At 41.3% G+C, this 14,455-nt stretch overlaps 2 protein-coding genes across 8 annotated transcripts in view; both read right to left on the minus strand.

Moving 5' to 3' along the window:
• AXDND1 (axonemal dynein light chain domain containing 1) overlaps positions 1-3,410 on the minus strand; it is a 66,078-nt gene extending 62,668 nt beyond the window's left edge. For all 3 annotated transcript variants that reach the window (XM_070043875.1, XM_060295785.2, XM_030875334.3), the window contains exons 1-4: positions 3,217-3,410; positions 2,665-2,854; positions 1,049-1,221; positions 523-626 (exon numbers count right to left, since the gene is read on the minus strand). In XM_070043875.1, the coding sequence (XP_069899976.1) occupies positions 523-626; positions 1,049-1,221; positions 2,665-2,743 (356 nt within the window). In that variant the 5' untranslated portion in view covers positions 2,744-2,854; positions 3,217-3,410. The remainder of the gene's footprint in view (positions 1-522; positions 627-1,048; positions 1,222-2,664; positions 2,855-3,216) is intronic.
• Positions 3,411-11,069: 7,659 nt separating this feature from the next.
• The window catches only part of SOAT1 (sterol O-acyltransferase 1), a 58,777-nt gene continuing 55,391 nt past the window's right edge, over positions 11,070-14,455 (minus strand). For all 5 annotated transcript variants that reach the window (XM_030875342.3, XM_060295812.2, XM_060295787.2 and 2 more), the window contains one exon: positions 11,070-13,328. In XM_030875342.3, coding sequence (XP_030731202.1) covers positions 13,272-13,328 — 57 coding nt within the window. In that variant the 3' untranslated portion in view covers positions 11,070-13,271. The remainder of the gene's footprint in view (positions 13,329-14,455) is intronic.

Genomic DNA, 14,455 nt, shown 5'->3' on the forward strand with positions numbered 1-14,455 from the left:
TACTTCAAGCGGGCTTCCCTGGTGGCACAGTGGTTAAGAATCTGCTTGCCAAAGCAGAGGACACCAGTTCAAGCCCTGGTCTGGGAAGATCCCACATGCCGCGGAGCAACTAAGCCTGTGCGCCACAAGTACTGAGCCTGCGCTCTAGAGCCCACAAGCCACAACTACTGAGCCCGTGTGCCACAGCTACTGAAGCCCGTGCGCCTAGAGCCCACAACAAGAGAAGCCACCGCAATGAGAAGCCTACGTACCGCAACGAAGAGTAGCCCCCGCTCGCCACAACTAGAGAAAGCCCGCGCACAGCAACAGAGACCCAATGCAGCCAAAAATAAATAAATGTATTTTTCTAAAAAAAGATACTTCAAGCTTTGAAATCTTGATTCTATGATTTTATTCTCTGATTTAAAATCGATGATTCTATGATTTTACAATTTTTCCGATTCTGCTCCTCCCAAGGAAATCATACAAAATGAGATAATGATTCTATTCATCTGCATCTACCCAACTATCTTCCTTCTTTACCTTCCAGCTCCCGTTAGGGAAACGGGATGGTCAATCAGATATTTGAACTTATTTCTTCGAATAGGGTTATGCCAAACGTGGTCAACAGGGCGTGGAAGAGTACCCTGGGAAAAAGAAAAACATGAATACACAGCAGAGGGCGCTCTAATCAAGTGAAATCTATTCTTAATCATTTTTGAGTATTTACATTAAAGGCATTTGAATATTCTAAGGAAAAAGAGAGAGCAGAATTCTTATTTAATACCAAGAAGAAAGACTGAAACTAGGACAATTCAATAGTGAAAGAAAAATATCAAGACTAAGAGTAGTAATGATCATTTAGGTAAATCACATAAAAACAGGTTAATGGAAATACTCAAGTATTTCCTTGAAAATATGCAAAAGAGTTTAGTTTTCAATCTAGGAAATTAATTTTAAAATATTCTTAAGACAATCTGGATTACATAACATATGCTAAATAAATACTTAATGAACCGGATACCAAAAGATAAATGTTCCCAAGTACTTTATATATGTATATACACACCTTTGGGGTTTTAATTTTCTTAGGAGGCAGTAAGTTTTCAGGACAAGGACCAGCATTGGCTGTATAGGTCAGAGAAAGTAGAACTTCCTGAGGGATGAACTCATTCTGAAGGGAAGTAGGAAGGGGTTTCGACGGATCCACCAGACTTTTTTTCTCCCTTAGTTTAGGAAGTCCTAAGAAAATAATGGGAAAGAAAAGCTTACTGCAGTTTTTTTGAGAGTTAATTAGAGATTCCCAGGCTACCTCATCAATCCCATATATATGTTGCTAACAGAGAGAAACATTGCTTCCGGTTGCCAAGAATAGCAGCAATATTTAAAACACTGAAAGTCAACTGGTCAAGAAAAAGGAACTCATATTGTCTGCCCTACTCACACTTACATCAGACATGAGTTCAAAAACTCAGGTACAAAGATGAACCTCCATTATTCCAAATTCAAAGTTGAAAATTAAACTCACTTCGCTTGATCAACTAACCGAGATAGCATGAAGATGATGGGAATGTCTATTTTCCCTTTGATGTGAAAATGACAAAAGAAATCTCCTCTCCTCAAAACTGTCAAATTATTTAGTAATTTTTTCTATATAAGTTCAAAGGTGAAAATTAAATTGGAATATTTATAGAGTGAAAGCTATCTGAGTTGGATTTAAATGTAGAATTGGGATCCTTAGAAATGAAGAGAGTAGAATAATCTGAGCAAATTAGTGCAGTAAAACTCAGTATAAAGAGTGTTCTACTCAGTTTGACTAGGGCAGAGGCGTTATAAAGGTAGGGGAGTAGGCCTAATATAGGAAAAGGTCTCCTATACAGTCAGCAAGGAGGGGTAGGTTGTCAATCTTCTTAAAGAACTCTCAACTAATCTATGCCCCTCACATAGAATGGTTTGTTAATTTCTGTAAGGATGTATCATGCTTTGATCACCATCAAAACCTCTGAAGTTCACATTACCAAAAGTCTATCTCTTGAAAGTTTGGGATGGAGTCAGAATATCGGAGGAAATAAGGAAAAAAAAAAAGTTAGGTGGGACTTTAGCAGAATATCCCCTAAAAACAAGATGTAGGTGAGTTGGAGGAAGCTTTAACATAATGAGGGGTAGGAATGAGTCTAGCAGATTCTTTTTTTTTTTTTTTTTGGCATGCAGGATCTTAGTTCCCAGACCAGGGATCGAACCCGAGCCCCCTGAAATGGAAGCGCGGAGTCTTAACCACTGGACCGCCAGGGAAGTGACTAGCAGATTCTTATTCCAGTACAGATCTGCATTTAGCTATATATGAATGAAAATCTTATACAAATAATTACTTTCATTCAGAATAATTACTAAAACCTGACACAAATACCCCAAAAAAGTACTGTTTCATACAACCATTGGTATTTAAAATAGGTTGAATTCAGAACAATATAAAACTCATTAGCATTTGAAAAAAATTACAAACACAGCCCTTACGCAGAGCAGTGAAAAATATTATAAAAGGAATGGCTTTTGATTTTATTGAAACAAATGTATTGGAAAAACGAAACTAATTAAAGTATCCTGAAATCTCAAATTAAGGAAAATAGTGAACGTATTGTGATTTCTGACTATGGCCATGATTATTTATGCCTTGAAGAACTTTACCTGTCTCTTCCTTGGATGCAGAGATTTTCACATTTTTGCCCTCAGGTGTTGACGTTGAGGGCGTTTTCGGGAGCAACATAGTAAGCAATGCCTCCTATCACTCTCTAGTAATTTGAAATAGCCCTCCAGAAAGCTAACCTAGAAACAAATCAGCGGCATTACTGGGATTTGGCAGGGCTGCCACATTGACCTGCAAGAAAGAGAGAGAAAGAGAGAGAGAATGAGAGAGAGAGACCCGTTAACTGTTTATGTTAAAATTGGAGTTTACAATTCATCTAGCATGGGTTTTCTTTGAGGAGACTTCCGGGCTCTAAAGTCCTCTGATGCGACTAAGAAGCCTGTGGGTGGATCAGAGTCTGGGCCCAGGTCGGGAAGTACACGCTCGGCCCACCCCTCCGACCATCGGCACCACCTGAAGGCGCCCCTCGCTCGAGGTCCCGGCCTCCCCACAGGCAGCGCCTGGCGCACGCAGCCCCACCGACTCGCGGTCGGGCAGAGTTCGCACCGTTTCTGCATCAGGAGTGATGGGAAACCGACACTTGCAGCCCATACCTGTAAACTGTGCTTCTCGCCAGACGTCTTGTAGCCGCACCTTTTCCCAAACGCCTGCCTGTCGTCATAGAAACCGAGGACCCCGGGCCTTAGCAACCCTCAATGGCGGCTGCCTTCGGCGGTGCCTGCGGAGGACTGAAAAGGCTAAGAAACAGTCTCTCGGGGATCCCATGTGTTTTAAATCTCAACATAGATTCAACAGCAATGAAAAATAAAAATGTTTAATCGGGCCGTTCTCACGGAGTCAGAAAGTGTCTGGATCCAGGCGCTTCCGCGGCAGGCGGTCGCTCTCCCCCTGCCCCGGGAAGACTTCTTAGGCTTGTGACCAAAGGCGAGGTAGGACTTGAGCAAGTTTCTCGCATCACTCTGTCCCACTTTTTTGTTGTTTCCTCTGTTATTCTAAAAGCCACATTCAGGGGGAAATTCGGTAAACAAAAACTCTGTGTTCCCATCAGTTGAGGCATTATTGCAGAAGCTGCTCCTGTCCTTGGCATTTCCATCGAGTCTTCCTTGGATTATTAAGCACCGCCCGCGCCCCCCTCCCCATCCTACTCTTAACTTTCCGTGCAGGGGGAAGGCATTCCTAGGTCTAGACTTTTTTTGGCTGGAGGCAGGTAAGGAGACTGCACTTCAGGCAGAGCCAACCCAAGTCAAATCGTTGGGTCTTACTGCTTAAAAACCTGTTCTCAGGAAGTAATGGGATAAACACATTAGAACGGAGGAGCTGAGAGCCCGCCTCTTACCACCACCAGGATTAGCCAACCAAACTTGGGTCTGCTCGCCCAAAGCATAGCCTGGTTGTGATGAAGGAAAATAGAGTTTATTGCAAGGTGCTAAGCAAGGAGTATAGGCTCAAAAGTCCTGAACTCCCCAGTGGCTTTCAGGGAAGGGTTTTTAAAGGCAGGGTTTTTAAAGGGTTTTTAAAGGAGAGAGTCGCAGGTGCCTGATCAGCTTGTGGACATTTTTCTGATTGATTTCTGGTTGTTGGGGAGATAGCCAGGTGGTATTTCGGGAGGCAACATCATCAGCCTTATGGTTCCAAACGGTCTGGGGTCTATGTGCTTTTGTTAGCATGCAGTCAACTTCTTCCATTTGGTGGGGGAGTTAGTATATGTAAAAAACTCAAGGATATGGCTCAGAATATTATCTATAGCCTTTGGGTAGGAACTAAGGGCCATTGACTTTTGCTTTATAGCTAAACTATTATTTTACTTGACTGTTTTCCTTTCTTTCTGCATTTTCTCACTTCTCTGAATTTGCTCTTTGGAACTTGGGGAAGGCCTAGGAGGCTGAAGCTTTTCTGCAAACAAGAGGCAGGGGATGGGGGTGTGGGGCAGTGTCTTTCCCCCGGAAGGCTTCACAGGGTCCTACTGCTTGGTTTCAGGATCATTTTGTATTAGGATGAAACCTTAATGCCAAGTAATGCTGGTGGATTCCCAGCATCTAGATGCCACTAGTCTGAAAAATAAATTTCAGGAGGGAAGAAAACTTCTCTTGTTCAGTCATCATATTCCTTAGTACCAAGCATAGTGCCTGGCACAAACACCTTCAATACATGATGTTTGAAAATCAGCTGGACAGTTCTAATGCTTCTGTGTTTATATGCTTAAGTCTCTGGGTTTTGGGAGACTCATAATAGCTCACAGAAATATGAGCAAAGTGTTGAAAACAAAAACAGTACAATCTCTATGCCCCTTTTAATTCTTCTAAACACCTTGGGTATCTAAACATTTTAGCCTTTAGCCCTATATCCCATCATCCTAGGTTTTTTCTAGATTTTCCAAGAATTAAAATACACATAGCACACACATATTTCACCTTAAGGACTGGCAACCATCAAAACAGGTGAGGGGGCAGAAGCAAGGCACAAGCAGGTGGAAGGTAATTTTCCTCCAAAGTTTGTCTTCCTCCCTCCTCACTGGTGTCCTGACTCTACATTAGAGTTTGGAACCATAACCAGGATACTGAACTTCAGAGGTCCCAAAACTCCAGCATCAGTTTATACATGGTTTATCAAGCTTTTACATATTAGAAGAACAAAGTAATTCATCTTTCACATTCTTAAGTTTTAAAAAATCTAAAGTAGGGCATTGATAAGATGGGGATAAGTGAACAGATTCAAGAGATACATAGAAAGTAAAATCTAGGGACTTCCCAGGTGGCGCAGTGCTTAGGAATCCACCTGCCAATGCAGGGGACACGGGTTCGAGCCCCGTCCGGGAAGATCCCACATGCCACCGAGCAACTGAGCCCGTGTGCCACAACTACTGAGCCTGTGCTCTAGAGCCTTTGTGCCACCACTACTGAGGCCCGCGCGCCTGAAGCCTGTGCTCCGCAACAAGAGAAGCCACCGCAATGAGAAGCCCTTGCACTACAACAAACAGTAGCCCCCGCTCACTGCAACTAGAGAAAGCACGCATGCGGCAACGAAGCCCCAAACACAGCCAAAAAAGAAAGTAAAATCTGTAGGATTTGGGAAGTGATTGGATCTATGATGTGAAGAAAAAGACATCAAATGTTACTTCTCATTTTCTATCCTGTGCAATGGTGTGGTGATTACACATACCAGTTCCTGACCAAAGGTCTGGGTTAAAGTTGTAGAAGTATATGAAATATAACTACAAGAAAAGATAACATAAGAACATTACAATAAGACCATAACTATTGAAGAATACAACTGCTACTCTTGGGAAACTCCTCTCATCATTGTGAATTATACACAATGATGAACGCTAAAATGTTGTTAAGATAAAGTATTACTGAGGTCTTTGATGGAAAATACCATAGCAAAATGCAAGCAGATAATAATTTTCCTAAATAGAAAATTTCAAGACATAGTAAAAGTGACACAGTTATAAACAGGGCTAACTGTGCTTCTTGATGTTGGCTGACTTCTGTGGCAGCTTTATACCACTCAGCAGTAGGGTCTTCCAGGGCTTCAGGTGGACAAAACAATATCTCGGAAGAGAGCCAGTCAGTGAAATCACCAAACATACCCTGAACTAGGACCAAACAAACACAGCGTGTGCTTATGCACCAATCTTTACCAACTCATTTCCTAAGTGTGAACAAGGGTGATACACACATCCATGTGTGCTTAAATACAGCACGCAAAGCTCCCTGGAGTCTGAGTGGGAAGTAGGCCAGTATCTGTATTTAACATAACAGAAAAATGAAGGTATCAATCACAAATGTTTAAAAGGAGACGGTGAGAAAGAAACCTGGACACTGCTCAGCAAACACTACCCAGGGGAAGAGTAGTATGGAAGAGTATTGCTTCCATAAAACAATGGCATCTGTAAAACTGAAATGATGCTTCAGTCTGTCTTAGTTTTTATGTCTTGCAATTCACCGAAGTACCCTCCTTCGGATTTCACCTTATAATAGAGAGACCATTAAGGCGGGAGGGTTAGACCCGCGATAGAGGTTCCTGCTCAGCCATTGGTCGGCGCCACAGGGGGCCCCCTTCAGCCATTGGTCGGTGCCACAGTGGGCCCCTCCCCCAAGCGAGCCAGCGTCAATGGGCGACCCTTAGAGGGGCTGCTAGAGTGGTGGTCGTCAGGTGGAGAGTAAGAGGCAGATTCCAGCCTTCTCCCTGGGGCCCTCCAGCTCCAGCTTCGGGCTCCACAGAGGCCTCACCAGGACCGCCCACTGGCCGGGCCCAGGCCCTGAGGCGGCAGTGAACCTCTCCCCCATCTGTGCCTCTGCAGCCTAATGGCAGCGGCCATCTGCATGGGACACAGCCTGGGGCATCTGGCCCCCACCGTTTGGGCAGCCTGAGGAGCCTGAGGGCCAGCTGGGTCCTGGGCGCCTGGCTCCCTCAGCCATGACAGCTGGGCAGTGTCTGGGGACCTGGCCCTGAGGGAGCCACCAACTGAGATCTGCCTCTTCAGCCAGGCCTGGGCACTGGGAGGACCCAGACTGGGTGCTAGACGAATGCTCCGGGGCACGGTAACCACCCACCCTCCCCGCGCCCCACCTCGCAGGGACTCCCTTCTCTTAGCCAGGCCTGGACCTCGGAGGGCGAAAGTTGAGCCTTGGAACCTTGCCCTTTCCTGTCAGAACAAAGGATAACGTTTATTTGTTATGTCCCTGTAAACCTGTCCCTGTTAAGTCCCACGATGTTACAGGAACATGGTGACCTGACCATGACCGGACCTCAAGAACAAAGGATCTGACACCAAGAAGTTTGCAACAACTAACCATGCCCCTCCCTCATCTTTCCTGTAAAAGGGCTTTGCTGAAAGACTTCAGGGAATTTGGGGGTTTTTTTAAGGCATGAGCCACCCATCTCCCTGCATGGCCCTGCAATAAACCTTTCTGTCCCAAACTCCAGCGTTTTGGTGGTGTTTGGCCTCACTGTGCGTCAGGAACACAGTTGCGTTTCGGTAACAACATGGCTGTGCCTTGAGGAAGAAATAGGCTTTTTGTCTGGTTCACAGCCTATCTTCAGTGCGCATCACATGGTGTTGATGCCATCTAGGCAAAAAAAAATCATCTTTCTCATTGTACAGTAAGCTGGGCTTCTGCAAGAGAGTAAATTTAGTGACCATGGCCAACCTGAGTATGCCACCCCAAGTGCAGTTTCTCATGCTACATTTACAAACTGGTGTTCCAGTTCTATAAGTCAGATTCATGAATGCAGTTAACTTGGGTCCAAACACAAGCTCAGCCTAAAAGGACAAGATCCTAAACTTTAGTAAATTCATCAAGGAAAATTGCCACACTGTGGCTTCACCCCCAGTGGCAAAGAACAGTCACTTGGTCCAAGAATCAGGGGCACATCTAATTTCCGAAGGGACTTCCCCCTTCCCACTCCTCTGGCACTGCAGAGGCAGGTGGGTAGAGCCAGACCATGGAGGTTAACTCAGTACTTCTTGGCTGTTATACTATGATATATGCTTCTATGTATAGAATGTTGTGATGTCAAATCCTACTCATAGTAGTTTCCTATTATAAGGAGATTCTTTGGAGGGAAGGGAAGCAACGTATCTTGCTTCAAAATTAGTTTTCCCAAGTCTTGTTTGAAAAGGCACACTTCCCAGTCGACAGATTTTCTCTTTTCATTAGAAACCTAAATCCATTTCTACCCACTGGGGAGCGGGGTGGGCAGTACACTTTTAGAAATACCCATTCACAAGTTTTAAAAGGCCAACAGGAAAAGAAGTCAAGCAACAAATAATGACCACAGAAAGAAAGGAGGCTCAAGAACCAGGGTCACTGCTTTTCTTGATGCAAATACAAAATCACAACTGGGCCCCATTATTTCTTTGTAATCTGTAACGTGGCTCCCTCCATTATCCTGAAAAAGAAAATTCTAACAACATTGTAAATCAACTATACTCCAATAAAAATTATTGGCTATATTCAGCATATAAAGCTGTGTCCTATTAAGGTGAAAACCATTTATGAACATGAAACACATAGTTAATATAGGGTTAATATCAAACTTGAGTTACTTTTAAAATGAGACATGGTGTTTTTCCAAATTTATTTACCACATTCTTCACATATGCAATTATTTTGCCCTTTTGTATGTATTCTTTTTAAAGTTTAAAAAATGTTAATGCTAATACAATGTGTGCTAAACAAAGTGATGATACCAGTGATTAGACAAAGATATAGGGGGTGGGGGAGGAGGAATTGTAATTCAGGAAAAGAGCAAACAAGAACGAATTAGAAAAAACCTCGTTAATTACAGGATAACCCTTATAACAACTTCAGATTCCCGGGACTTTTCTGCAGCTCTTAAAACACTATGGGTTTAATGCACATGCTGGAAAGGTACCAACACATGAAGGAAGCTGCCTTACTGGCCCCAATGGCAGAGCCTTGGCTAGGGCTTCAGCTCTCTTCCCACCCAAGTGGCATGTTTGCACATGGGAATTCAAACTGTATCCCTAAGAGAAGAGAAATACACCTACCATCTCATTAAGACAAACTAAAAGAACACCACAAAGCATGGTGAAGTATCTGCTAGCATAAAGGCTAGAAGAAAGCATTTAGAAAAAGAGTACGGAGACAGTTTTAGATTTTTTAAAAAACTGCATAACTTCTGAAATTAAGCCTTTATTTTTCTCAAATCCAAATTAGCTATTTAAAAGTCTTTATACTTCACAAGAAAAGAAGGAAACTTTATTAAGGGTTTTACAGATTGTACAGCTTTCCTACTAACCTAAAGCTTATGAATTTTATCAGTATCTACCGATTTTCACACTGGACATTAAATTCAGGGTGGGGAAAAGCACGGGTGGACCAAGTAAGGACTCCTCTCCACTGCAACCAGAGTAGCTGTATTCTACCTCCTTCATAAACTGGCTTCCAACACTCTGTGACCTGATAGAGACTTTAGTGATGTTAGAAACTAATCAAATACTTACATAAGCTTCACTAACAATATTCATTTTATTCCTCAAAACATTTACGTCCCAGTTCCCTCCATTTCTGAGCCATAATCATAAAGCCTAGAGATAAGATATGTGAAAGAATGTCCAAGGCAGGTCTTTCTTTGATAGTAAATATATATACACACACACATATATAACTATTATATAAATTACATGAAATTTTGCATCAGCAAGCAAGTCATTGAACTATCTTCCATTAAGAAATTCATTCTGCCTTCCAAGACTAGAAGCATCCTTACACTGGCAGAAGTAAGGCCTCATTAGCTTCCGTCCTCTCCATAATTTCTAAAACTTAAGTATAAAGTATACACACTAGTTCTAAACACGATTTAATACTTAGGTAAAAGCGTTTCTTTTCAGAAGCTTGCCACTCTACCCTAATGCTAAACAGATAAATCTGAAAGTATCAATAATTTTGGAGAGCTGGAAACAAGAATACTTTTAGCAATCCTGTTAAATTCTTACCAATTCTATTATGTGAGAGCCTGTATCTATCAAGGTGCAAAGCCAATTCACCAACAGCCTGAGAGTCTATTTAAAAGTATATATTCTTGGGAGTGTGCAGCATTTGAAACACCCTCCCGCCATCCCAGGTCTTTTTTTAAGGATTCCAATGAAATAATAGTAAGGATTTAGGTTTGGAATTTATGGAGAGTAAGAAAATAACGAGGCCCTATTTCTGCCTGGGCTAGTGGTTTGCAGCAACCGAATGAGGTAGTTATTAATCCCCATTTTACAGGTGAGGAAAACTGTGGCTCTGATAAATTAAGCAACTTTGGGTGCCACTGCTAGTAAGTATGGGGCTATCTTAATCACAAGGCTGTGCATGGACTTTTTTCACCACACCAGTGGTTTTCAAACTGGGTATTTGGGGGTAAGAGGAAATGGATATAACCAAACAAGGGCTCCAGCCCTGCATCCCTGTCTCAACCAGAAGCAGCATGATTTACATGCTGGGCTTAAGCCTAACAATTTTTTTTTAAAGGTTTCGAAAGTAACATGTATAAATTACTATACCACACCAGGCCACCTACTTACTACGGCTATGTTAGTTCATCTCCGTTATTTTCCTCCAAAGAAAACAATGAACTTTACTCAAAATTACTTATGACCGCACAAAACAAAAATATTTTTGCATAAAAGACTTCAACAATTCATGCTATGTAGCCCACATGACCAACTTCTAAAACATAAATGTTGTTAGGTTTCCTATAAAGACTTCAGGATTCAATTTTTCAGGTAAGTATAATTTTTAAACTATGATAAAAACTGCCTATATTAAATGAATTATTTCTACAACATAATCTGTGTATGCAAATATAGAATACTTACTTTACACACTTGTACTTTCTTAACCTGCAAATATCATCCACTTTCACCCTGTAACTATTGAAAATGGAAAAAACATTTCCACTACTCCTTTTGCTTCCAAATGTTGTGGTTACCGAGAGGGGTAAAAGCAGCCTCAATTTTCTAATTAAGCTCTAACATGAGGAAGCAACTTTACCTAGGCAATTGCAGTAATTAATCCACCAAAAACAAACAAAAAACCCCTCCATTTTTCCTCACTACCCAGAATTGAGAATAAGAGCTTCTAACAAATTTATGACAAAGTTAGAGATATTAGTTGTTCTCTTAGATAACACACCCAAACTAATGATTACTATCATTAATACTTTATAGGAAAGAAATTTTAAACTCATTACTTTTCTTTTTTTTAAAAAAATTATTTATTTATTATTTTATTTTGGGCTGCATTGGGTCTTTGTTGCCGTGTGCGGGCTTTCTCTAGTTGTGGCAAGCGGGGGCTCCTCTTGGTTGTGGTGTGCGGGCTTCTCACTGTGGTGGCTTTTCTTGTTGTGGAGCACAGGCTCTAGGTGTGCGTAGTTGTGGCACACGGGCTTCAGTAGTTGTGGCACGCGGACTCAGTAGTTGTGGCTCTGGGCTCTAGAGAGCAGGCTCAGTAGTTGTGGTGCATGGGCTTAGTTGCTCCGCAGCATGTGGGATCTTCCTGGACAAGGGCTCGAACCCGTGTCCCCTGCATTGGCAGGTGGAGTCTTAACCACTGCGCCACGAGGGAAGTCCTGGAATACCCTTTTAAAAATAACCTTCTTTGAGGTACACTTTTGTCTGTTGAGGTTGGATTTGCCCAAACTCAACTGGACCAAAGGTATGGGAAACTTAGCTGAGACCTTGCGGTATAAATTAAGTTGTGACTATTAAGAAACTTTACTTACCTTCTTGTGAGATTCAAACTAACTTTTTGAAAACAATTTGAAAAAGATTTCTCAAAACTTTCTGGATAGCAGTAGGGCTGCTAGAATACCAAGATAGTTTCTCAAGTTGGCTGCTTCTCAAATTTTGGGTAATTCATAAGCCTCCCTTCTTTGGGTTGAACCTACATGGTCTTCAAAAACCCTTCCAAAGCTCAGTCTTTACCAACATAATCATGTGTCATTCAAACAACCAAAATAATTCCTACACACCACACTGTATTAGCTATAGGCATCTGATAACATGGAACATCACACAATCAAGTACATTTTCTTGAAAATGATCACCTATTAATTTATTGCAACTAAAGTACACTACCATTAGAAGTATAATAATTGAAAAAAAAGTATAATAATTGAGCAAATGCAGAAGCCAGCTTCTGTATCTTTAATATTCCCTTTAATATTAATGGTGGTGATTAATACTTATGTAACAGACTTACTAGTCTGAAAAATAATTCATGTCAGTATTTATTAGGTAAAATAACTGTACCAAAGGTTACTTCTAAATAACTTCAAAGAAGTTATTACCTGAAAGTTTAAACAACAAAAGTTATCTTCCACATAAGTTCCACAATAAAATAATTTAAACACATTATTGACTCTGCAAGTTCTTTTAAAAATTACTTTAGAAATTAAAAGAGGAAATATTTTTCTTTGTCCTGTGCCACTTCTTTTTCCCTTCCTACTTCTGTCCCCTTCAATATATAATATTATGGATGCAAACTCAAGAATTCAAGGTGAAAGGGATAATTTTGCTTCACAGATATCACGACCTACACTGTATAGCAAAAACAAGATAAAAATAGAACTGAACTTTAAAAAAAAAATACAAATTAGGATATATAACAAGATTATCTTTGGAAAAATAGATATTTTCTCTTTACTAGAAATAGCAAAACATTCCACATTATTTTCTTTCCCAATTGCATGGTTAATGAGCATACATTCCAACAATGCACATGAAAAAATTTCTAAGCCAGGGGTACTTAAATGATTTCTTCATCAATGTTTTGGCTAATTCAGTGGCCAAGAAAGCATGATGTTTAGTCTCAAATTAGATGCAATCAAGAAACAAAACAGAATTTCTGATGTTTAAGCTGATATGACCCAGCAAAAATCTGTCATTATATCAGCTACAAGTCTCCCTTCTCCCAAAAAGGAAAAAATTAAGAACTGCTTAAAAGTGTACAAGCTTCCAGGAAACTTCTAACAGCTCAGCTTCAGGTGACCTAGTAATGGAGTGAGCCATCTGTAAAGCCTGGAGTGGTCCAAATAACACAGATAACTTCAGTAACGGCTGGAAACAGATGCTGGCCCCAAATCAGGTAGAATACCCAATCTTCAGTCAAGGAAGGAAACAAAGTCCAAGCTTCTAAAACACATAACGACAAGTCCAGGAACGTGGCCGGATGTAATCCAGAAATGTGGGCTTTAAGGGGAAAAAAAAGAATGGAAGAGTAGTTTATTTGTGTGCACTGTACGTATGAGATATGGGGTAGATAGGGGGTGTTGATGTTACACATGGCACGTCTCTAAAATGCCTCCCAGCATTTCAGTAACCTTCAAGCTATAAGCAGCTCACTAATTCAAAAGATGTTCATCATTTTTATCTATAGCACAGATTTACTTGATTTAGAAGCTTTACATGAAGCTAAGTCCAGTAAACTCTACACAACTGCATGGACTCCTGACCAAATTCTAAAGAGGCACTACCTTTTTTCTGTATCTTGCATTTTGTTTTAGCACAGTCCTATTTTTAGTAGCCCTAAATCTAAATGGTGGTAGGTTAAGGATGATAATATACACAAATTACTATAATACAAAGCTTAAATTACTGAATTATCTAAACGAGGAACAGATGAAATAGTATGAAAGTTCAGAAATAGGAAAGAGACTAGAGCAGGAATTTAAAAAAGCTTCATGGGGACTTCCCTGGTGGTGCAGTGGTTAAGACTCCACGCAGGGGGCCTGGGTTCGATCCCTGGTCAGGGAACTAGATCCCACATGCATGCCGCAACTAAGAGTTCGCATGCCACAAGCAAGGAGCCCATGTGCCACAACTAAGGAGCCGGCGAGCCGCAACTAAGACCCAGCGCAACCAAGCAAGCAACCAACCAAATAAATAAATAAATAAGCTTCATGGACACACTGCATCCTAATCAGATCTTGATAAAATCTGACAGGTGAAATCTGAGTGCAAAGAGCAGAGTGACCAGAGACAGAGTCCAGAGTCCAGAGCAGTTAGTTCAAATGCACAAAGGGGACTCATAGGAAATAAGGAGGGGATGCGAGGGCAGCATAGCAAAATCAGGGTGGACAGAAGCTTTGGGAGAGAAACTGATTAATTTGATTTTAAACATCTTCAGTTATAGGTATCCGTGAGAAATACCCAAGCAGATGTATCAAGAAGCCCCCCACCCCAAATATTTGGGAGTTTTCTACAAGCAGCCGAAAACTAAAGCTCTAAGAATGAGACTCTTACAAAATTACAAACAAGAAAAATACAACAAAAACAGGGAAATGGGCTCCTAGGCATATGAGTCTAGCTGGACATTT

The sequence above is a fragment of the Globicephala melas genome, chromosome 1 (genome assembly GCF_963455315.2).
Source record: "Globicephala melas chromosome 1, mGloMel1.2, whole genome shotgun sequence".
Taxonomy (NCBI): domain Eukaryota; kingdom Metazoa; phylum Chordata; class Mammalia; order Artiodactyla; family Delphinidae; genus Globicephala; species Globicephala melas.